This window comes from Oncorhynchus clarkii, chromosome 26 (assembly GCF_045791955.1).
Source record: "Oncorhynchus clarkii lewisi isolate Uvic-CL-2024 chromosome 26, UVic_Ocla_1.0, whole genome shotgun sequence".
In the NCBI taxonomy this organism is placed as follows: Eukaryota; Metazoa; Chordata; class Actinopteri; order Salmoniformes; family Salmonidae; genus Oncorhynchus; species Oncorhynchus clarkii.
In genome coordinates, this window is record NC_092172.1 from 32,741,258 (window position 1) to 32,766,534 (window position 25,277).

The 25,277-nt window shown below is 43.8% G+C and overlaps 1 protein-coding gene across 1 annotated transcript in view; it reads right to left on the reverse strand.

The window, feature by feature from the left end:
• LOC139384974 (serine incorporator 4) overlaps nucleotides 1-16,554 on the reverse strand; it is a 43,860-nt gene extending 27,306 nt beyond the window's left edge. The window contains exons 1-4 of the mRNA XM_071129933.1: nucleotides 16,058-16,554; nucleotides 9,497-9,664; nucleotides 5,164-5,342; nucleotides 1,660-1,739 (exon numbers count right to left, since the gene is read on the reverse strand). Of these exons, the coding sequence (XP_070986034.1) occupies nucleotides 1,660-1,739; nucleotides 5,164-5,342; nucleotides 9,497-9,664; nucleotides 16,058-16,123 (493 nt within the window). The 5' untranslated portion in view covers nucleotides 16,124-16,554. The remainder of the gene's footprint in view (nucleotides 1-1,659; nucleotides 1,740-5,163; nucleotides 5,343-9,496; nucleotides 9,665-16,057) is intronic.
• Nucleotides 16,555-25,277: the final 8,723 nt, after the last annotated feature.

The window sequence follows — 25,277 nt, forward strand, 5'->3', positions numbered from 1 at the left end:
GCCTTGATGGCAGCTTTGTACACTCTTGGCATTCTCTCAACCAGCTTCATGATGTCGTCACCTGGAGTGCATTTCAATTAACAGGTGTGCCTTGTTAAGAGTTAATTAGTGGAATTTATTACCTTCTTAATGCATTTGAGACAATCAGTTGTGTTGTGACAAGGTGTGGGGGGTATACAGAAGATAGCCCTATTTGGTAAAAGACCAAGTCCATGTTATGGCAAGAACAGCTCAAATAAGCAAAGAGAAACGACAGTCCATCCTTACTTTAAGACATGAAGGTCAAAAAAGTTTATTCAAGTGCAGTCGCAAAATCCATCAAGCGCTATGATGAAACTGGCTCTTATGAGGACAGCCACAGGAAAGGAAGACCCAGAGTTACCTCTGCTGCAGAGGATAAGTAAATTTGAGTTACCAGCCTCAGAAATTGCAGCCCAAATAAATGCTTCACAGAGTTCAAGTAACAGACACATCTCAACATCAACTGTTCAGACGGGACTGCGTGAATCAGGCCTTCGTGGTCGAATTTCTGCAAAGAAACCACTACTAAAGGACACCAATAATAAGAAGAGACTTGTTTGAGCCAAGAAACACGAGCAACAGACATTGAAAATATGTCCTTTGGTCTGATGAGTCCAAATTTGAGATTTTTGGTTCCAATCGCTGTGTCTTTGTGAGACACAGAGTAGGTGAACGGATGATCTCTGCATGTGTGGTTCCCACCATGAAGCATGGAGGAGGAGGTGTGATTGTGTTGGGGTGTTTTGCTGGTGACACTGTCAGTGATTTATTAAGAATTCAAGGCACACTTAACCAGCATGGCTACCACAGCATTCTGCAGCGATTTGCCATCCTACCTGGTTTGCACTTAGTGGAACTATCATTTGTTTTTCAACAGGACAATCACCCAACCGCAACCCAATTGAGATGGTTTGGGATGAGTTGAACTTCAGAGTGAAGGAAAAGCAGCCAACAAGTGCTCAGCATATGTGGGAACTCCTTCAATACTGTTGTAAACCATTCTTCATGAAGCTGGTTGAGAGAATGCCAAGAGTGTGCAAAGCTATCGTCAAGGCAAAGGTTGGCGACTTTGAAGAATCTAAAATATAAAATATATTTTGATTTGTTTAACACTTTTTTTGGTTACTACATGATTCCATATGTGTTATTTCATAGTTTTGATGTCTTCACTATTGTACAATGTAGAAAATATTTTTAAAAAAGAAAGATAAACCCTTGAATGAGTAGGTGTGTCCAAACTTTTGACTGGTACTGTATATGAGAGTGTTTTCTTATGTGTGTGTTGCAAAACACAGTTCCTCATCAATAATAACATACTGTAGTCATCTATTAAATAATGAACTTATAGCACAGAAGATTCTGAGGCAGAGGAACAGCCATAAAACATGTAGAATCTGAAATCAGTTACTGTGTCACGATGAGATTTACTGCTGCTAGCACAACACTATCCAACCACAGAGAAATTTATGGTGGCTTGACTGCAGGGTGAATCTCGTGAGATGATGAGTAGGTCTACAGTGCCCCCTATCGGTATTGAAATATAACTGCACCTATTGCTTTCAGCTAGGGCAATTCTGTGTTGAAAGTTTAGCAATGTATTCTAAGAGGGAATCTTGATTGTGTGTCCAGGCTGCTCACCATGCAGGAAGGACTCGGTAGGGATGAAGAAGGCAGCAGTACACATCCCAAGCAGGGTGATGAACTTCAGAAACCAGAACCTGCATTTGGACCAGAGAGGACCAGTTATATGGTTGTATGCCTAACATTCGCATAATAACATGTTTTTGATATGTTTGTTTGAAACCACCTAGGGACAACTACCCACCTACAATATATACTGCCCTACATACAGAGGACGTGCAGACGAAGAGCATCTTCGTTAAGAAGCTGCATGACACAAGGGAAGTGAATGGAGGAATAGCTGAGTAGGCAGGTCTAAGGGAAGTGAAGCTGTAATCACCTTGTATAGTCTTGATCGATTACAGTATTTCAAACCTGTACAGGTCAAAACACTGATCTCAAGTTAGGATTCTGCCCCTAGTGCGCACTGAGAAGTGCCCAGGAGTTCCAGGGCCCTGTGGCTGACTGTCTGGCTTCTCATTAATAAGAGCCTTATGGGAGATATGCCACAGAGGGCCAGCTAGAGGCCATGCGTATCTCAAAGGGTAACCCTCCCATCCCCAACCCCCCCTAGAGCGCATCACTGCTCTATTCAACCCACCTAGAGCCCGTCACTGCTCTATTCAACCCACCTAGAGCGCATCACTGCTCTAATTAACCCCCCTAGAGCGCATCACTGCTCTAATTACCCCCCCTAGAGCGCATCACTGCTTTATTCAACCCCCCTAGAGCCCGTTACTGCTCTAATTAACCCCCCTAGAGCGCATCACTGCTCTATTCAACCCCCCTAGAGCGTGTCACTGCTCTAATCAACCCCCCTAGAGCGCGTCACTGCTCTAATTAACCCCCCTAGAGCCCGTCACTGCTCTATTCAACCCCCCCTAGAGCGCGTCACTGCTCTATTCAACCCACCTAGAGCGTATCACTGCTCTAATTAACCCCCCTAGAGCCCGTCACTGCTCTAATTAACCCCCCTAGAGCGCGTCACTGCTCTAATTAACCCCCTAGAGTGTGTCACTGCTCTAATTACCCCCCCTAGAGTGTGTCACTGCTCTAATTAACCCCCCTAGAGTGTGTCACTAATCTAATTAACCCCCCTAGACCCCGTCACTGCTCTAATTAACCCCCCTAGAGCGCATCACTGCTCTATTCAACCCCCCTAGAGCGTGTCACTGCTCTAATCAACCCCCCTAGAGCGCGTCACTGCTCTAATTAACCCCCCTAGAGCCCATCACTGCTCTATTCAACCCCCCCTAGAGCGCGTCACTGCTCTATTCAACCCACCTAGAGCGTATCACTGCTCTAATTAACCCCCCTAGAGCCCGTCACTGCTCTAATTAACCCCCCTAGAGCGTGTCACTGCTCTAATTAACCCCCATAGAGCACGTCACTGCTCTAATTAACCCCCCTAGAGCGTGTCACTGCTCGAATTAACACCCCTAGAGCGCATCACTGCTATAACCAACCCCCCTAGAGCGTGTCACTGCTCTAATCAACCTCCCTAGAGCGTGTCACTGCTCTAATCAACCCCCCTAGAGCGCGTCACTGCTCTAATCAACCCCCCTAGAGCGTGTCACTGCTCTAATCAACCCCCCTAGAGCGCATCACTGCTCTAATCAACCCCCCTAAGAGAGCGTCACTGCTCTAATCAACCCCCCTAGAGCGTGTCACTGCTCTAATCAACCCCCCTAGAGCGTGTCACTGCTCTAATCAACCCCACTAGAGCGTGTCACTGCTCTAATCAACCCCCCTAGAGCAGCGTCACTGCTCTAATCAACCCCCCTAGAGCGTGTCACTGCTCTAATCAACCCCCTAGAGCGTGTCACTGCTCTAATTAACCCCCCTAGAGCGTGTCACTGCTCTAATTAACCCCCCTAGAGCCCGTCACTGCTCTAATTAACCCCCCTAGAGCGTGTCACTGCTCTAATTAACCCCCATAGAGCACGTCACTGCTCTAATTAACCCCCTAGAGCACGTCACTGCTCTAATTACCCCCCTAGAGCGCGTCACTGCTCAAATTAACACCCCTAGAGCGCATCACTGCTATAACCAACCCCCCTAGAGCGTGTCACTGCTCTAATCAACCTCCCTAGAGCGTGTCACTGCTCTAATCAACCCCCCTAGAGCGCGTCACTGCTCTAATCAACCCCCCTAGAGCGAGTCACTGCTCTAATCAACCCCCCTAGCTCTAATCAACCCCCCTAAAGCATCACTGCTCTAATCAACCCCCCTAAGAGCGCGTCACTGCTCTAATCAACCCCCCTAGAGCGTGTCACTGCTCTAATCAACCCCCCTAGAGCGTGTCACTGTCAACCCCCCAGCGTGTCACTGCTCTAATCAACCCCACTAGAGCGTGTCACTGCTCTAATCAACCCCCCTAGAGCGCGTCACTGCTCTAATCAACCCCCCTAGAGCGCGTCACTGCTCTAATCAACCCCCCTAGAGCGTGTCACTGCTCTAATCAACCCCCTAGAGCGTGTCACTGCTCTAATTAACCCCCCTAGAGCCCGTCACTGCTCTAATTAACGCCCTAGAGCGTGTCACTGCTCTAATTAACCCCCCAAGAGCGCGTCACTGCTCTAATTAACAAACTAGAGCGCGTCACTGCTCTAACCCCCCTAGAGCGCGTCACTGCTCTAACCCCCCTAGAGCGAGTCACTAGTCTAATTAACCCCCCTAGAGCGTGTCACTGCTCTAATCAACCCCCCTAGAGCGTGTCACTGCTCTAATCAACCCCCCAGAGCGTGTCACTGCTCTAATCAACCCCCCTAGAGCGTGTCACTGCTCTAATCAACCCCCCTAGAGCGCGTCACTGCTCTAATCAACCTAGAGCGTGTCACCTAGAGAGTGTCACTGCTCTAATCAAACCCCCATAGAGCATGTCACTGCTCTAATCAAGCCCCCTAGAGCGCGTCACTGCTCTAATTAACCCCCCTAGAGCGTGTCACTGCTCTAATCAACCCCCCTAGAGCGTGTCACTGCTCTAATCATCCCCCCTAGAGTCAGCGTGTCACTGCTCTAATCAACCCCCCTAGAGCGTGTCACTGCTCTAATCAACTGCTCTAATCAACCCCCCTAGAGCGTGTCACTGCTCTAATCAACCCCCCTAGAGCATGTCACTGCTCTAATCAACCCCCCTAGAGCGTGTCACTGCTCTAATCAACCCCCCTAGAGCGTGTCACTGCTCTAATCAACCCCCCTAGAGCGTGTCACTGCTCTAATCAACCCCCCTAGAGCGTGTCACTGCTCTAATCAACAGCACAGCAGTGGACAGTATCACAAGCTGGTTAAAAAAAGGACACTGGTGCATTGGTCAGGCAGGTGAGGAATAGACCCACGTAGCCTCAAATAGACTTGTTGATATTGACAATAGTACTGTACTAGTGGGACAGGTGTTACACGATGTATTAGCACAAAACACAGTGGTATTACATGTAGAACGCAAACTTTCATTCACATATACGCCATGGTAGTTCTCCTGCGTCTCCCCAATATAAATTAACCTTCAGGGCTACTGCTGACCCATTGTGGATGAGCGCTCTGAAGTCCTGGCTGGACTTGACATCGATGAGGAACAACGCCATCATCAGGTAGAAGCAGGCAGTGCCGAAGCAGACCCTGTAGACCGCTGAGTAGCCAACCAGCATCTCACAGTGCCCTCCGCCATGGGCCTGGTCACACACCATGTTGAAGAAAGGCACCTGAAACACACAAACACACTCTTTTATGGTGTGTGTGTGTGTGTGTGTGTGTGTGTGTGTGTGTGTGTGTGTGTGTGTGTGTGTGTGCCCGTTTGTGAGCGTGTGTGTGTGCGTGTGTGTGTATCTCTCTTTTTAAGTGTGTGTGTGTGTACCCGTTTGTGAGCGTGTGTGTGTATCTCTCTTTTTAAGTGTGTGTGTGTGTGTGTGTGTGTGTGTGCCCGTTTGTGAGCGTGTGTGTGTGCGTGTGTGTGTATCTCTCTTTTTAAGTGTGTGTGTGTGTACCCGTTTGTGAGCGTGTGTGTGTATCTCTCTTTTTAAGTGTGTGTGTGTGTGTGTGTGTGTGTGTGTGTGCCCGTTTGTGAGCGTGTGTGTGTGCGTGTGTGTGTGTATCTCTCTTTTTAAGTGTGTGTGTGTGTGTGTGTACATGCATGTACAGTATATGTGTGTGTAACCTAGAGGTTAGGTAGTGGAAGCCTCCAGGCCTTTCTCTGTCTGTCTTTGGGAGGAAAATAGTGTACTGAAATGATCCTGCAGCCTACTGCATGTATCCTTGGCATAGCGATTAACCAGACACTTATTGAATGTGACATGACACAACAAACAGAACTAGTATTCTCATTGGCACACATTATGAGTGGATTTACACCACAAAAAGTGACAGGGAGAGAGTAGGTATGCATCCCAAATGGCACTCTATTCCCTACATAGTGCACTACCATGGGCCCTGGTCAAAAGCACTAGTAATGTATGGCACTCTATCGTAATTTTGGTAATTTATACTTGAATAACTTTTACAAAATGTATTCATATATAGTTTTTTTATACATCTGTGTCCATATTGTTCATGAGTTTCTAGTGGATAGAACATACGGTTCAAGAGAAAATAGCCTAAATGAATGGGAAAAGCATCTAACCAACAATGGCATTATTTGTAATTAACTCTGCAACTCTTCCAACTGTTTACTTTTTTCACAACTGTCACCAGTTTGATGCCAAAACACTGACAACAAATAAATACATACTGACATAGTCAAATAAATAGAAGTGTGTAAAAACAAATACAAAGGATATTTCATGCTGAAACCCTCATGTTAAACACTAATGGTATTCACTAAGTTGATGGTTTATATTTAGGATAATGTTTTACAGCTTTGTTGTTCTATTTCTTATTTGAAAATCATCTTATTTAATTAATTCGTAACTGTTACGTGATAAGGCCACAGAGGGCCAGAGATAATTACAGACACCTGTAGTACCCAAAAGGCCCACTTACATGTCTTGTGATAGATTATATCAAATCCTTGAAAGATACCAAAATTCTGGTAGTTCACTAATAAACTCTGAAAGTTTCCAGTGACATACCCTCCCTTTGCAACCCTACTTCTTACTGACTCTTTTTGTGTGTGGATGGGACCAACACTACCTATTGAAACGTACTTAACCGACTTACTACATACTACACTTGCCTGATATCCAAACGGGAATCCATGTTCTGTTTCTCTCCTAAATGTTTCGCTACTACACAATCAAGAAATCAGTCTGGCCCTTGGATGGCACACGTGAGGGTTTGAATGGCACACGTGAGGGTTTGAATGGCACACGTGAGGGTTTGGATGGCACACGTGAGGGTTTGAATGGCACACGTGAGGGTTTGGATGGCACACGTGAGGGTTTGAATGGCACACGTGAGGGTTTGGATGGCACACGTGAGGGTTTGGATGGCACACGTGAGGGTTTGGATGGCACACGTGAGGGTTTGGATGGCACACGTGAGGGTTTGGATGGCACACGTGAGGGTTTGGATGGCACACGTGAGGGTTTGGATGGGACACGTGAGGGTTTGGATGGCACACGTGAGGGTTTGGATGGCACACGTGATGGTTTGGATGGCACACGTGAGGGTTTGGATGGCACACGTGAGGGTTTGGATGGGATGCGTGAGACGTGGGATGGCACACGTGAGGGTTGGATGGGACGCGTGAGGGTTTGGATGGCACACGTGAGGGTTTGGATGGCACACGTGAGGGTTTGGATGGGATGCGTGAGATGTGGGATGGCACACATGAGGGTTTGGATGGGATGCGTGAGACGTGGGATGGCACACGTGAGGGTTTGGATGGGATGCGTGAGATGTGGGATGGCACACGTGAGGGTTTGGATGGGATGCGTGAGACGTGGGATGGGACACGTGAGGGTTTGGATGGCACATGTGAGGGTTTGGATGGCACACGTGAGGGTTTGGATGGCACACGTGAGGGTTTGGATGGCACACGTGAGGGTTTGGATGGGATGCGTGAGACGTGGGATGGCACACGTGAGGGTTTGGATGGGATGCGTGAGACGTGGGATGGCACACGTGAGGGTTTGGATGGGATGCGTGAGATGTGGGATGGCACACGTGAGGGTTTGGATGGCACACGTGAGGGTTTGGATGGGATGCGTGAGATGTGGGATGGCACACGTGAGGGTTTGGATGGGATGCGTGAGATGTGGGATGGCACACGTGAGGGTTTGGATGGCACACGTGAGGGTTTGGATGGGATGCGTGAGACGTGGGATGGCACACGTGAGGGTTTGGATGGCACACGTGAGGGTTTGGATGGGATGCGTGAGACGTGGGATGGCACACGTGAGGGTTTGGATGGCACACGTGAGGGTTTGGATGGGACACGTGAGGGTTTGGATGGCACACGTGAGGGTTTGGATGGCACACGTGATGGTTTGGATGGCACACGTGAGGGTTTGGATGGCACACGTGAGGGTTTGGATGGGATGCGTGAGACGTGGGATGGCACACGTGAGGGTTGGATGGGATGCGTGAGGGTTTGGATGGGATGCGTGAGATGTGGGATGGCACACATGAGGGTTTGGATGGGATGCGTGAGACGTGGGATGGCACACGTGAGGGTTTGGATGGGATGCGTGAGATGTGGGATGGCACACGTGAGGGTTTGGATGGGATGCGTGAGATGTGGGATTGCACACGTGAGGGTTTGGATGGGATGCGTGTGACGTGGGATGGCACACGTGAGGGTTTGGATGGGATGCGTGAGACGTGGGATGGCACACGTGAGGGTTTGGATGGGATGCGTGAGACGTGGGATGGGACACGTGAGGGTTTGGATGGCACATGTGAGGGTTTGGATGGCACACGTGAGGGTTTGGATGGCACACATGAGGGTTTGGATGGCACACGTGAGGGTTTGGATGGGATGCGTGAGACGTGGGATGGCACACGTGAGGGTTTGGATGGGATGCGTGAGACGTGGGATGGCACACGTGAGGGTTTGGATGGGATGCGTGAGATGTGGGATGGCACACGTGAGGGTTTGGATGGGATGCGTGAGATGTGGGATTGCACACGTGAGGGTTTGGATGGGATGCGTGAGACGTGGGATGGCACACGTGAGGGTTTGGATGGGATGCGTGAGACGTGGGATGGCACACGTGAGGGTTTGGATGGGATGCGTGAGACGTGGGATGGGACACGTGAGGGTTTGGATGGCACATGTGAGGGTTTGGATGGCACACGTGAGGGTTTGGATGGCACACATGAGGGTTTGGATGGCACACGTGAGGGTTTGGATGGGATGCGTGAGACGTGGGATGGCACACGTGAGGGTTTGGATGGGATGCGTGAGACGTGGGATGGCACACGTGAGGGTTTGGATGGGATGCGTGAGATGTGGGATGGCACACGTGAGGGTTTGGATGGCACACGTGAGGGTTTGGATGGGATGCGTGAGATGTGGGATGGCACACGTAAGGGTTTGGATGGGATGCGTGAGACGTGGGATGGCACACGTGAGGGTTTGGATGGCACACGTGAGGGTTTGGATGGCACACGTGAGGGTTTGGATGGGATGCGTGAGACGTGGGATGGCACACGTGAGGGTTTGGATGGCACACGGGAGGGTTTGGATGGCACACGTGAGGGTTTGGATGGGATGCGTGAGACGTGGGATGGCACACGTGAGGGTTTGGATGGGATGCGTGAGACGTGGGATGGCACACGTGAGGGTTTGGATGGGATGTGTGAGATGTGGGATGGCACACGCGAGGGTTTGGATGGGATGCGTGAGACGTGGATGGCACACGTGAGGGTTTGGATGGGATGTTGATCCCCAAAGGAGGACATGACATCAGACACTCACATTGTCCCGGACAGCCTCGGAGACAGTGCGTGAGAGCATGAGACAGGAGACGGCGCAGGCCATGATGTGGAAGAGTGTGTACATGATCCTCGTGCTGGACGATGACTTCACCGGGGGGCAGAAGGAGCAGCACAGTGAACACGGGGCCGGGCCACAGCAGCAACATATCTGTGGAGAGGAGAGAGATATGTTCACATATATATCTGAGAGGAGAGAGGAGAGGAGAGGAAGAGAGAGAGAGGAGAGAAGATGAGAGAGGGGAGGGGAGGGGGAGAGGAGAGGAGGGTACCTACCTGGAGAGAGGAAGAAACCTATCTGGGGAGCAGAACAAGTGAGGAGTCAGCTCAACAATCTAGTGACAATGCTCAATATATCCTAGGAGATGAGGAGAGAGATGCTCAATATACAGTGCCTTGCGAAAGTATTCGGCCCCCTTGAACTTTGCGACCTTTTGCCACATTTCAGGCTTCAAACATAAAGATATAAAACTGTATTTTTTTGTGAAGAATCAACAACAAGTGGGACACAATCATGAAGTGGAACGACATTTATTGGATATTTCAAACTTTTTGAACAAATCAAAAACTGAAAAATTGGGCGTGCAAAATTATTCAGCCCCTTTACTTTCAGTACAGCAAACTCTCTCCAGAAGTTCAGTGAGGATCTCAGAATGATCCAATGTTGACCTAAATGACTAATGATGATAAATACAATCCACCTGTGTATAATCAAGTCTCCGTATAAATGCACCTGCACTGTGATAGTCTCAGAGGTCCGTTAAAAGCGCAGAGAGCATCATGAAGAACAAGGAACACACAGGCAGGTCCGAGATACTGTTGTGAAGAAGTTTAAAGCCGGATTTGTATACAAAAAGATTTCCCAAGCTTTAAACATCCCAAGGAGCACTGTGCAAGCGATAATATTGAAATGGAAGGAGTATCAGACCACTGCAAATCTACCAAGACCTGGCCGTCCCTCTAAACTTTCAGCTCATACAAGGAGAAGACTGATCAGAGATGCAGCCAAGAGGCCCATGATCACTCTGGATGAACTGCAGAGATCTACAGCTGAGGTGGGAGACTCTGTCCATAGGACAACAATCAGTCGTATATTGCACAAATCTGGCCTTTATGGAAGAGTGGCAAGAAGAAAGCCATTTCTTAAAGATATCCATAAAAAGTGTCGTTTAAAGTTTGCCACAAGCCACCTGGGAGACACACCAAACATGTGGAAGAAGGTGCTCTGGTCAGATGAAACCAAAATTGAACTTTTTGGCAACAATGCAAAACGTTATGTTTGGCGTAAAAGCAACACAGCTGAACACACCATCCCCACTGTCAAACATGGTGGTGGCAGCATCATGGTTTGGGCCTGCTTTTCTTCAGCAGGGACAGGGAAGATGGTTCAAATTGATTGGGAGATGGATGGAGCCAAATACAGGACCATTCTGGAAGAAAACCTGATGGAGTCTGCAAAAGACCTGAGACTGGGACGGAGATTTGTCTTCCAACAAGACAATGATCCAAAACATAAAGCAAAATCTACAATGGAATGGTTCAAAAATAAACATATCCAGGTGTTAGAATGGCCAAGTCAAAGTCCAGACCTGAATCCAATCGAGAATCTGTGGAAAGAACTGAAAACTGCTGTTCACAAATGCTCTCCATCCAACCTCACTGAGCTCGAGCTGTTTTGCAAGGAGGAATGGGAAAAAATGTCAGTCTCTCGATGTGCAAAACTGATAGAGACATACCCCAAGTGACTTACAGCTGTAATCGCAGCAAAAGGTGGCGCTACAAAGTATTAACTTAAGGGGGCTGAATAATTTTGCACGCCCAATTTTTCAGTTTTTGATTTGTTCAAAAAGTTTGAAATATCCAATAAATGTCGTTCCACTTCATGATTGTGTCCCACTTGTTGTTGATTCTTCACAAAAAAATACAGTTTTATATCTTTATGTTTGAAGCCTGAAATGTGGCAAAAGGTCGCAAAGTTCCAGGGGGCCGAATACTTTCGCAAGGCACTGTATCTGCGGGAGGCGGAGAGAGGGATTTTCAATATAAATGATATGAGAGCTGTAACTGGGAGGAGGTGAAGAGAGAGATGCTCAATATCTGTGAGGAGATGTGTAAATTCAACAATAAAGGGATTATACTGCATTTAACCAATTGGATCAAATCCTTGGTCATCATCAACCACTCCAACACTCCAACGTCAACATATTTTAATGATGGAAAGGAGAGGGGTGTTTAGCATATTTTAGGATGGAGTGGAGTCAACATGTCTGTGAATCAGAAGTCAACTGAACATAGCCTTAGTGCTAGACAGAAAGCTACATAACTGAAGGAAGAGAGAGGTGACGAGTGAGTGAGTGAGTGAGTGAGTGAGTGAATGAATGAATGACATTGATTATCCCTTAAGAGGAAATTCTTGCCATAACTCACCGAAGGTGCACATAACTGCTTACAAATTCACCAGCATCTAATTCACTGTAGTACCACAGAGAAAACATGACGCTCTCAATAACCAACATTTGTTTATATGAGGGGACACCTTTTACACAGTGAATGAACTCAGTGAAATATTCTCAGAGGAGCTTCACCTTGATATGAGGGTTTTGGGCAGGAGGTTGTTGTGTGTTGCATGTGGTTGTTGTGTGTTACAGGTGGTCGTTGCGTGTTACAGGTGGTTGTTGCGTGTTACAGGTGGTCGTTGCGTGTTACAGGTGGTTGTTGTGTGTTACAGGTGGTTGTTGTGTGTTACAGGTGGTTGTTGTGTGTTACAGGTGGTCGTTGCGTGTTACAGGTGGTCGTTGCGTGTTACAGGTGGTCGTTGCGTGTTACAGGTGGTTGTTGTGTGTTACAGGTGGTTGTTGTGTGTTACAGGTGGTTGTTGTGTGTTACAGGTGGTTGTTGCGTGATACAGGTGGCTGTTGCGTGTTACAGGTGGTTGTTGCGTGTTACAGGTGGTCGTTGCATGTTACAGGTGGTTGTTGTGTGTTACAGGTGGTCGTTGCGTGTTACAGGTGGTCGTTGCGTGTTACAGGTGGTTGTTGTGTGTTACAGGTGGTTGTTGTGTGTTACAGGTGGTTTTTGTGTGTTACAGGTGGTTGTTGCGTGATACAGGTGGTTGTTGCGTGTTACAGGTGGTTGTTGCGTGTTACAGGTGGTCGTTGCATGTTACAGGGGGTCGTTGTGTGTTACAGGTGGTTGAATTTAGTCCAAACACACAGAATATCTGATCCGCCTGGAGTCAAACCAATTTATAGACTAACAGCATTGTACTGTAATACACTGTGTTGAACTGCTTGTCCTGTTTTAAGTCGTTGTTATCTGGGATTTTACTGGGGGTGGGGGGGATACTGGATGAGGGAGGAGAGTATAAACACAAGCATAGACTGTTTCTTTGATAAACATCCAGAACTGTAGATGAAAGCTATCCTATCTATCGATCGATCTATCTGTATCTCTCTAATTGCTCTAATCTCTCTAATCTACAACAGAAAGCTGGTTCACTAGGTGAGTGTAAACTGTAGAGTGGCTAGGTCATGTTGGATTTGTGGGACAATGACTCACGTCTTTCCAATATGAGATTAACCTGCATTGTTGTATCAAATGTATATCTTGCCAATAACACTTCAGGGTCCAATAGACCTAATATTAATACAGGACACAGTCTCAGGTCTCAAGCGTAGGGGGTGGAGAATGGGGCAAAATAAAACGAGACACAGTATAGACTACTGTACAACGGGTGTATTGATCTCTATCCAACATAGAACACCTGCTGCAGTGTAACAGATACTGACATCTGCTAGTTCTGGATCTGATAGGTATTAACAACAGGCCAGTTAAGTACAAAACAATAGTCATGAGAAAGTGAAGATGTGTTTTATCACATCAACTATTATGTGTTAAAGTTATGTTTTAACACAACAACTACATTACTATGTTATAACACAACAACGACATTACTATGTTTTAACACAACAACTAATAACTATGTTATAACACAACAACTAATATAACTATGTTTTAACACAACAACTAATATAACTATGTTTTAACACAACAACTAATATAACTATGTTATAACACAACAACTAATATAACTATGTTTTAACACAACAACTAATATAACTATGTTTTAACACAACAACTAATATAACTATGTTATAACACAACAACGACATTACTATGTTATAACACAACAACTACATTACTATGTTTTAACACAACAACTAATATAACTATGTTATAACACAACAACTAATATAACTATGTTTTAACACAACAACTAATATAACTATGTTTTAACACAACAACTAATATAACTATGTTTTAACACAACAACTAATATAGCTATGTATTAAAACAACAACTAATATAACTATGTTATAACACAACAACTACATTACTATGTTATAACACAACAACTACATTACTATGTTTTAACACAACAACTACATTACTATGTATTAAAACAACAACTACATTACTATGTTATAACACAACAACTAATATAACTGTTATAACACAACAACTACATTACTATGTTTTAACACAACAACTACATTACTATGTTTTAACACAACAACTAATATAACTATGTTATAACACAACAACTAATATAACTGTTTTAACACAACAACTACATTACTATGTTATAACACAACAACTAATATAACTATGTTTTAACACAACAACTACATTACTATGTTATAACACAACAACTACATTACTATGTTTTAACACAACAACTACATTACTATGTTTTAACACAACAACTACATTACTATGTTTTAACACAACAACTAATATAACTATGTTATAACACAACAACTAATATAACTGTTTTAACACAACAACTACATTACTATGTTATAACACAACAACTAATATAACTATGTTTTAACACAACAACTACATTACTATGTTATAACACAACAACTACATTACTATGTTTTAACACAACAACTACATTACTATGTTTTAACACAACAACTACATTACTATGTTATAACACAACAACTACATTACTATGTTTTAACACAACAACTACATTACTATGTTTTAACACAACAACTACATTACTATGTTTTAACACAACAACTACATTATTATGTTTTAACACAACAACTACATTACTATGTTATAACACAACAACTACATTACTATGTTTTAACACAACAACTAATATAACTATGTATTAACACAACAACTACATTACTATGTTTTAACACAACAACTACATTACTATGTTTTAACACAACAACTACATTACTATGTTTTAACACAACAACTACATTACTATGTTATAACACAACAACTAATATAACTATGTTTTAACACAACAACTACATTACTATGTTATAACACAACAACTAATATAACTATGTTATAACACAACAACTACATTACTATGTTATAACACAACAACTACATTACTATGTTATAACACAACAACTCATATAACTATGTTATAACACAACAACTAATATAGCTATGTATTAACACAACAACTACATTACTATGTTTTAACACAACAACTACATTACTATGTTATAACACAACAACTAATATAACTATGTTTTAACACAACAACTAATATAGCTATGTATTGAAACAACAACTAATATAACTATGTTTTAACACAACAACTAATATAGCTATGTATTAAAACAACAACTAATATAACTATGTTTTAACACAACAACTAATATAGCTATGTATTAAAACAACAACTAATATAACTATGTTATAACACAACAACTAATATAGCTATGATTTAACACAACAACTACATTACTATGTTATAACACAACAACTAATATAACTATGTTTTAACACAACAACTACATTACTATGTTATAACACAACAACTAATATAACTGTTATAACACAACAACTACATTACTATGTTATAACACAACAACTACATTACTATGTTATAACACAACAACTACATTACTATGTTATAACACAACAACTCATATAACTATGTTATAACACAACAACTAATATAGCTATGTATTAACACAACAACTACATTACTATGTTTTAACACAACAACTACATTACTATGTTATAACACAACAACTAATATAACTATGTTTTAACACAACAACTAATATAGCTATGTATTGAAACAACAACTACATTACTATGTTTTAACACAACAACTAATATAACTATGTATTAAAACAACAACTAATATAACTATGTATTAAAACAACAACTAATATAACTATGTATTAAAACAACAACTAATATAACTATGTCTTAAACAGAACAACTAATATAACTATGTTATAACACAACAACTAATATAGCTATGATTTAAACACAACAACTAATATAACTATGTCTTAAACAGAACAACTAATATAACTTTGTTTTAACACAACTACTAGCAAACGTATCATGAAAATATGGGACTCAATGTCTTACTAAACAGACAGCAATCCAAACCCATTCTCATTCATGTGTAACGTCTCCATAATTCCTCTTATATGTTCTCTCTTTCCCTCCCGCCAACTCTCTGTCATTCAGGACTCTGTCTCACCTGGTAGGCAAACATGTTGAGGAAGTAGCTGTAGATGCCACTCTGGTGCATCTCCTGGGCTGTCATCCGTTCAGAACCCTCCAAAACTGACAGCTTTGGGTGTTAGATCACAGACCCTGTGAGGATGACGTCCTAAAAGTCCCCAGAAAACGATCCTCTAACATCTAAAACAGTACAAATTGTTTTCACAAAATAAGTAGCGGCGTTACAAAACCAAAGCGCTACTTGTTGTTGTGCAATCCAACTTCCAACGGGTCAACAGGGTAGTTCTTCCTGAGTTCTTCTCTGCTATATCCTGGATCACATGTAACACAAAGACACATCCAACCAACCTTGCTAAATCTCGGCCTCAACTTCAATCCAACTTCGGGGGGATAGAAAGTGTCCGGGTACTTATTTTACTCATATCCTGTGTGCTCTCTTTTTGCTTCTGTGTCGGGCGCTGTCAGAAGAGTTGGAGAGAGAGGTGGTGATGATGAATGCCCTCAACCCCTCCTCCCCCTGCTCCGCTTTACCCTGGCAGATTAGGCAGAGCCAGGGAGAGAGGGAGGAGGGGCATGTGTTAGTCCCATCTGTCCCTCCCTTCCCCCAGGGCCCTTGCTCCACTGCTCCAGAGACAGCCTCCAGGCCACACACACACACACACACACACACACAGGACAGAGCAGCCCCATGGTCACAATAGGCTTGGGCCACGCTGTTCATTGGGTTACATACCCATCAGAATGGAATTACCCGCAAATTACTGTCATGTTCTTTTTACATTTAAGGATGTTATCAGATACCTTCTGCTTTCCTACACAGCACCGCCCACCGCCCCATGGCACCTCTTTGCTAAACTCTGATACTCCCTGCTTGTCCATAATGGAAAGAGGCCACATCCATAATCCTATCATCATTTTGCTGACCGGCCCAGAAACACAGTACAAGAGGAGTGGGCACAGGCTAGGTCTATCTCCAGGCAAAAACCTGACGGAACGCAAAATCCATATGTCCATATTTGGTTGATTTTTAGTTGAGTTCTCAACAAACGTGAATTCTATTGTAGTTGAAATTAACCAACCTTTGAAATCCTGTTGTTGATTTGTTGTTGAATTCTGGTTAAAATTAGTGTACTTTGACAACTTTTTGTATTTTCAACACAAAATTCCATTGATGTTCAAGGTCAGTATGTTGACAGATTACATTGATATACTGTTGACGTTTTCCCGGTGGGTTGTGTCTGAGTCAGGTGAAAGAGGACACATGTAGGGTTGTGTCTGAGTCAGGTGAAAGAGGACACATGTAGGGTTGTGTCTGAGTCAGGTGAAAGAGGACACATGTAGGGTTGTGTCTGAGTCAGGTGAAAGAGGACACATGTAGGGTTGTGTCTGAGTCAGGAGAAAGAGGACACATGTAGGGTTGTGTCTGAGTCAGGTGAAAGAGGACACATGTAGGGTTGTGTCTGAGTCAGGAGAAAGAGGACACATGTAGGGTTGTGTCTGAGTCAAGAGAAAGAGGACACATGTAGGGTTGTGTCTGAGTCAGGAGAAAGAGGACACATGTAGGGTTGTGTCTGAGTCAGGAGAAAGAGGATGTAGGCCTCTTGTCAATCCAGCGGGCAAAATATATAACGTGAAATCTTGAAGAAGTCATTTTCTAGTTAAAAGTTGTTTTATTTCCAAACACAAAATAAGCAAATTGACTACTTTGAAATAGAGATAGCCTCAATGGCGCTGACAATTCTGTCATAGACACCATATTGGCACAGATAAAAAGTCAAGATCTCTGTCTATCTCTATGTTATCCATTGATATACAGTAATCTCTGTTCAACCCTTCTCCACAAGACAGACTCTCACTTAATCCCCACAGTTCTGTTTTAAACTGGCTTTGACTGGGGCTGAGTGGCAGGGCGTGGGCCCTACCATGGCAGAAGAGTACAGTACACTATAAAAAATGCTGGTGATCTGTATGTTTGTAATCCATGTTTACAAAGGTGGACTTGATCGATGGCCTAGTGGCCTTTCTCAAGACAAGAGAAGGACTGCGCCCACAATCTTATCTGAAGTGCAGTAGCCCACACGGGTTGTTTACACAGGGAGGGAGTACACAGAGAGAGAGTGAGTCAGAATAGATTTGGGTCAGTGTGCAGGGCGCTGTGCCAGGATAATCCAGGGAAGTTGTACAGTCCCCTCAGTCTCAGTTAGCGTGACCTTCATCAATCCCTCTCGCTCTCCCCAACCCTGCCGTAGACTAACTCCATAACCCAGACTGGGTTATCATCATTCGGCTGCAGAACAATTCTTACTGGGGCTACTACTCTACGACAGCATAGGCACAACCTATTGGTGTTGTGTGACCCAACTAGGGCCTGTCAAATGTTCTTGTTACAGACCAAGTAAACATAACAAATTCTACCAGAACACAGTTTTTGCCACCTGTAGCCTATAAAGAACTGTCAGCAACTCAAAACATTCAGAAAGTTTTCAGACTCCTTGACTTTTTCCGCATTTTGTTACATTACAGACTTGTTCTAAAATTGATTGAATAATTTCCCCGCACTCATCAATCTACACACAATACCCAATAATGATAAAGCAAAAACAGGTTTTTAGACATTTTAGCCAAAAATATTTAAGAAATACAGAATTGTAACATTTACATAAGTATTTAGACCCTTTACTAAGTACATTGTTGAGGCACATTTGACAGTAATTACAGCCTTGAGTCTTCTTGGGTATGACGCTACAAGCTTGACAGACCTGTACCTGGGGATTTTCTCCCATTTTTCTCTGCAGATCCTATCAAGCCCTGTCAGGTTGGATGGGGAGTGTCGCTGCACAGGTATTTTCAGGTCTCTCCAGAGATGTTTGATTGGGTTCAAATCTGGGCTCTGGCTGGGCCACTCAAAGACATTCAGAGACTTGTCACAAAGCCACTCCTGCATTGTGTTGGCTGTGTGCTTAGGGTCGTTGTCCTGTTGGAAGGTGAAGCTTCGCCCCAGGCTGAAGTCCTGAGCGCTCTTAAGCAGGTTTTCATCAAAGGTCTCTCTCTGTATTTTGCTCCGTTCATCGTTCCCTCAATCCTGACTAGTCTCCCAGTCCCTGCCACTGAAAAACATCCCCACAGCATGAGATGCTGCCACCACCAGCAGACACGAGCCTACCAGACGAGCTAAATTACTTCTATGCTCGCTTCGAGGCAAGCAACACTGAGGCATGCATGAGAGCATCAGCTGTTCCGGACAACTGTTTGATCACGCTCTCCGTACCCGACGTGAGTAAGACCTTTAAACAGGTCAACATTCACACTGACAGATTAGGAGGTGTCTTAACTAACATTTTCAACATGTCTCTGATTGAATATCTATTACCAACATGTTTCAAGCAGACCACCATAGTCCCTGTGCCCAAAAGCACGTAGGTGTAACGGATGTGAAATGGCTAGCTAGTTAGCGGTGTTTGCGCTAAATAGCGTTTCAATCGGTGACGTCACTTGCTCTGAGACCTTGAAGTAGTAGTTCCCCTTGCTCTGCAAGGGCCGCGGCTTTTGTGGAGCGATGGGTAACGATGCTTCGTGGGTGACTGTTGTTGATGTGCACATCAACACCATTATCCCAGAAACCCTAGACCCACTCCAATTTGCATACCGCCCAAACAGATCCACAGATGATGCAATCTCTATTGCACTCCACACTGCCCTTTCCCACCAGGATAAAAGGAACTGAATCCTGGACTTCTTGACGGGCCGCCCCCAGGTGGTGAGGGTAGGTAGCAACACATCTGCCACGCTTATCCTCAACACTGGAGCCCCTCAGGGGTGCGTGCTCAGTCCCCTCCTGTACTACCTGTTCACCCACGACTACATGGCCAGGCACAACTCCAACACCATCATTAAGTTTGCAGACAACACAACAGTGGTAGGCCTGATCAACGACAATGATGAGACAGCCTATAGGGAGGAGGTCAGAGACCTGGCCGGGTGGTGCCAGAATAACAACCTATCCCTCAACGTAACCAGGACTAAGGATATGATTGTGGACTACAGGAAAAGGAGGACTGAGCACGCCCCCATTCTCATCGATGCGGCTGTAGTGGAGCAGATTGAGAGCTTCAAGTTCCTTGGTGTTCACATCACCAACAAACTAGAATGGTCCAAACACACCAAGACAGGCGTGAAGAGGGCACGACAAAGCCTATTCCCCCTCAAGAAACGAAAAAGATTTGGCATGGGTCCTCAGATCCTCAAAAGCTTCTACAGCTGCAACATCGAGAGCATCACTGCCTGGTACGGCAATTGCTCGGCCTCCGTCCGCAAGGCACTACAGAGGGTAGTGCGTACGGCCCAGTACATCGCTGGAACTAAGCTGCCTGCCATCCAGGACCTCTACACCAGGCAGCGTCAGAGGAAGGCCCTAAAAATGGTCAAAGACCACTGCCACCCCAGTCATAGACTGTTCTCTCTACTACTGCATGGCAAGCGGTACCGGAGTGCCAAGTCTAGGATCATAAGGCTTCTCAACAGTTTTTACCCCCAAGCCATAAGACTCCTGAACAGGTAATCAAATGGCAACCCGGACTATTTACTTTGTGTGCCTCCCCCCTAACCCCTCTTTTATGCTAATGCTACTCTCTGTTTATCATATATGCATAGTCACTTTAACTATACATTCATGTGCATACTACCTCAATTGGCCCGTCCAACCAGTGCTCCCGCACATTGGCTAATCGGGCTATCTGCATTGTGTCCCGCCACCCACCACCCGCCAACCCCTCTTTTATGCTACTGCTACTCTCTATTTATCATATATGCATAGTCACTTTAACCATATCTACATGGACATACTACCTCAATCAGCCCGACTAACCGGTGCCGGTATATATATAGCCTCGCTACTGTTATTTTTCACTGTCTTTTTTACTGTTGTTTTTATTTCTTTACTTACCTATTGTTCCCCTAATACCTTGTTGGCACTGTTGGTTAGAGCCTGTAAGTAAGCAATTTACTGTAAGGTTGTATTCGGCGCACGTGACAAATAAACTTTGATTTGATTTGACCATGCTTCACCTTAGGGATGGTGCCAGGTTTCCTCCAGACGTGACGCTTGGCATTCAGGCCAAAGAGTTCGATCTTGGGTTCTTCAGACCAGAGAATCTTGTTTCTCGTGGTCTGGGAGTCTTTAGGTGCCTTTTGGCAAACTCCAAGTGGGCTGTCATGTGCCTTTTACTGAGGAGTGGCTTCCGTCTGGCCACTCTACCATGAAGGCCTGATTGGTGGAGTGCTGCAGAGATGGTTGACCTTCTGGAAGGTTCTCCCATCTCCACAGAGGCACTCTTGAGCTTTGTCAGAGTGACCATCGGGTTCTTGGTCACCTCACTGACCAAGGCCTTCCCCCCTGATTGCTCAGTTTGGATGGGTGGCCAGCTCTAAGAAGAGTCTTGGTGGTTCCAAACTTCCACCATTTACGAATGATGGAGGCCACTGTGTCCTTGGGAACCTTTAGTGCTGCAGAATTTTTTTGGTACCCTTCCCCAGATCTGTGGAAACAGGATGCACCTGAGCTCAATTTCGAGTCTCATGGCAAAGGGTCTGAATACTTATGTAAATAAGGTATTTCAAGTTTTTATATATATATACAATTTTGCAAACATTTCCAAAAAACCTGTTTTCACTTTGTCATTATGGGGTATTGTGTATAGATGTTGATCAATATGCTAAATGTGACACGGTGAGGACTGTTTTTCTTCTTCAAATGTAACAGTGGTACTATTTGTTTTCCTTCATCCCAGCTGGTTGTCATGCAATCATAGCTATAGTCTGAGATCACAAAACCATCAACACTCACAATCATTGCCCTAAAAAGCACAATAGTGACTACCAATGAATTCCTTACAGTGACAATGAACAAATACTATTCTCCAAGAATCAACATTAACTGATGAAATCGCAGCAGAGTAGAATCACTAAGAACTTTAATCTGGTTTGAAGATCTTTAATCTGCTGTAGGCTAAATTACTCCACTGTGAACTTCCATGAACCAATTAGTCCCTTCAGATAAACAGGCTTGTATTCATTAAAGCACACTGTAGCAAAACGTTTAAAAAAAATATACAACGGAAAAAACAGTTGTCCCTCCCTGTTTCAATTCGTTTTTTTCCCGTTTACTCTCGAGAGTCGGTCAGGGCGGCCCACCACCGTCGCCCTCGGTACTACACAGCATTCCTGGGGGCCCTTTCACTGACAGATAATTGCTTTTGCCTCGTGGGAGAGGAGACACTGCCAAAGCGAGCAGACAAAAGCAAATTAAAGGAGCCAAACGACGCTTGAGTGGAAGCATTCAATCTATGGTTTCAATAGGCCTTTTGGAAGAACGGTTGGATGAGTCCAAACACATGTTTTCCAAAAAACACAGTTGACTGTAGTTTTTTTTGTGTGTAAATTTTTTAAAATCTTATGATTCTTTAGAGCCCAGTTATTTAGAGATATGTTTGAAGTGTAAGAATGTATAAACATTGTAGTCTTACTGTCCATTGAGAGTGAAGAGACACAGAACTAAGACGATGACCCAGAGAGAGGCAAGCCTCACATGTCAGTCAGAGGATTCCCATGCCAACACAATTTATCCATTCATCAACAGTGACATAACTGATTGAGTGTACATAACAGTCCATTTTCCAGTTTACGCTTTCTGGATTACACAGAAACTGCAGATTACGGCAAACTTCCTACACATAATCTACACCACAATCCCAAACATTTTTGAAAGGATGAAACATAATATTTCTGCTTTGCAGGTTAGGAGATTATAAACAGTATTTGACTGCCTTTTCTATGTGGCTCAGCAACCCATGAGTGCAAAGTTCAAACTAATATATTAATGAATTCAATGAGACTTTCTATCAAAAATAATATACAGTATAGGCCTATGTGACATGAATTGTATAACAGTAAAATGGGCCATTTCACTCTAAAGATTCATAACAATATGATCACAGTGGCCTGCCTGCCTGCCTGCCTATAGTGTACTGTAACTGTATATGTCTAGGTCAACAGTAACTATTACAGATCAAGAAGTGGATCATAGTGTGGTGTTGATGAACTACTGAGCATGGCCAGGATCTGAATTGGGTGAGAAGGAAGGCAGTCAGTGGGACAAATTCCACCAGGCAGGGGAAGGGAAGGGGGGGGGGGGGGGGGTGACACAATAAGACATTCTATTCATTCCATTGTGTTTACCAGGATGGTAATGTCTGAAACACCATTAACTGTTTCTCAGGCTGGGAATGCGATCCATAAAAACTATAGAATTTGATAGAATTCATAAAGTATTATTTGTTATTGAATTAAAGGTAGATAGTCTAATCTCATCCATTTTGAAGGCAGTCCCACCAGTTAGATTCAATTCCATTTAAATGAAATAAATTCAGGAAATAAACTTAAACTACATTGACTGAATTGAAATGGAATTGACCCCAACACCAGTCCCACAGCTTGCAAAAGCCCAAGCTCACTCCCTGAATGTTTCGTTCTGAGTTCATCAGTTTCTCACCTGAGTACAGAGACAGCGACACAACATTACTTCCCAGACTGGTGCAGCTGGCACTGAGGGGGGCGACGAAGCTCCAGGTTCACTGGCTCTCAACGATCAATCATAAATCAGGATGAAAGGGGTACTGGGACAGCAGTACAGAGTTAACAAGCCCGGAAACACTCAAGTTTAGTATATGCATATCACCCTCCTGTTTTTCATTAATAAGCCCCAGCACCACCATTTCTCTGGGTCCCATCGATCATCCCACACATCTCCCCCAACAGACAGGCATGGATGATGTACAAGGCAAACACCCTGAGAGGGAGAGCCAGTCAAAGAGATTTTGGCTTCAGATGTGATCAAGGAAGGTTTCTCTACTTTTTAGGATTAAGCCGATTAAAATAAATTGGATTGATTGGTAAGTGTAGTGTAGTGTACATGAGGCGGGAAAACTATTGTGGGGGGATCAAGAGAGAAACGTAGGAGGTTGGCCAGGTTGTTGGGACTCCGAGTATTAAAGTACTGTAAAGCTCTTATGCAAGACAGAAATAGGCCTAGGTGTGCAGAGTACCCTTTAATCCAACCTCATGCAGTCTATACATCAACCTATCCAGTCAGAATATAATTTGGCATTTGGCCCATCTGGCCAAGTGACACTTGGAAGTTGGATATCACATTTTTTTAAAGAGATTGAACTGGATCTTAAAGTAACTGTCCTGAGAAAATCTGACTTTTGAAAGTTAATGCTCTGTTAACTCATACCCAAATAATGTTTTGACTCATTTTATACTTGTATTTGTGGCCAAAGCATAAATTGGAGAAGAAAAAAAACACTTTAAAAAAATCTAATCTCAAACTTGTATCTCAAACAGACCAATTAAAAAATGTTTCCTCATAGAGTGGGGCAGCAGGTAGCCAGCCTAGTGGTTAGAGTGTTGGACTAGTAACCGAAAGGTTGCAAGATTGAATGCCTGAGCTGACAGGGTAAAAATATCTGTTGTTCTGCCCCTGAACAAGGCAGTTAATCCCACTGTTCCTAGGCTGTCATTGAAAATAAGAATTTGTTCTTAACAGACTTGCCTAGTAAAATAAAGTCTATAATGTCATCCAGCTGGCCAATCAGTGGTCTACGCTCATGAATATCTATAATGACCGGTATACACCCATCCCATTACCTTGTTGTGGTACGCCCACACCATTCCAACACAGAAAAGCTGATTTTTAACATACTTAATTACAATTTTTGAGCAGGAAAACTATTTCATTCGTATTGTAATTAATTATATGTCATATATCATAGAAATCTGGAAACACTGGACAGTTACTTTAAGCACTTACAAATCCGTAATTGCATGACATTTCTTCTTTTCCAGGATGTAACATATCACCTTGCACACTTTTCAGAGACCAGTTTTGGCTGGTGATGAGCGCTACTTTCAAAACTGCTGGCTGTATCACTTTAAGGATATCAAGAAATGAATCTTGCATGGTAAATTAAATATTTGCCTGGCATGCTAGAATATGCATAATTTGTAGTAATATGAGCATAACTACTATAACATAATTTAGGATGAAGATTTAGTTAATCTAATCGTATATGAAGTTAACAAAATACAAATTAAAACTGAATATCAATGTAAAATATTTTAATTTTTGCTTACAAATTGCTGATAATGGATTGCGTTTTTTTTTCTATATTTGCTATCTG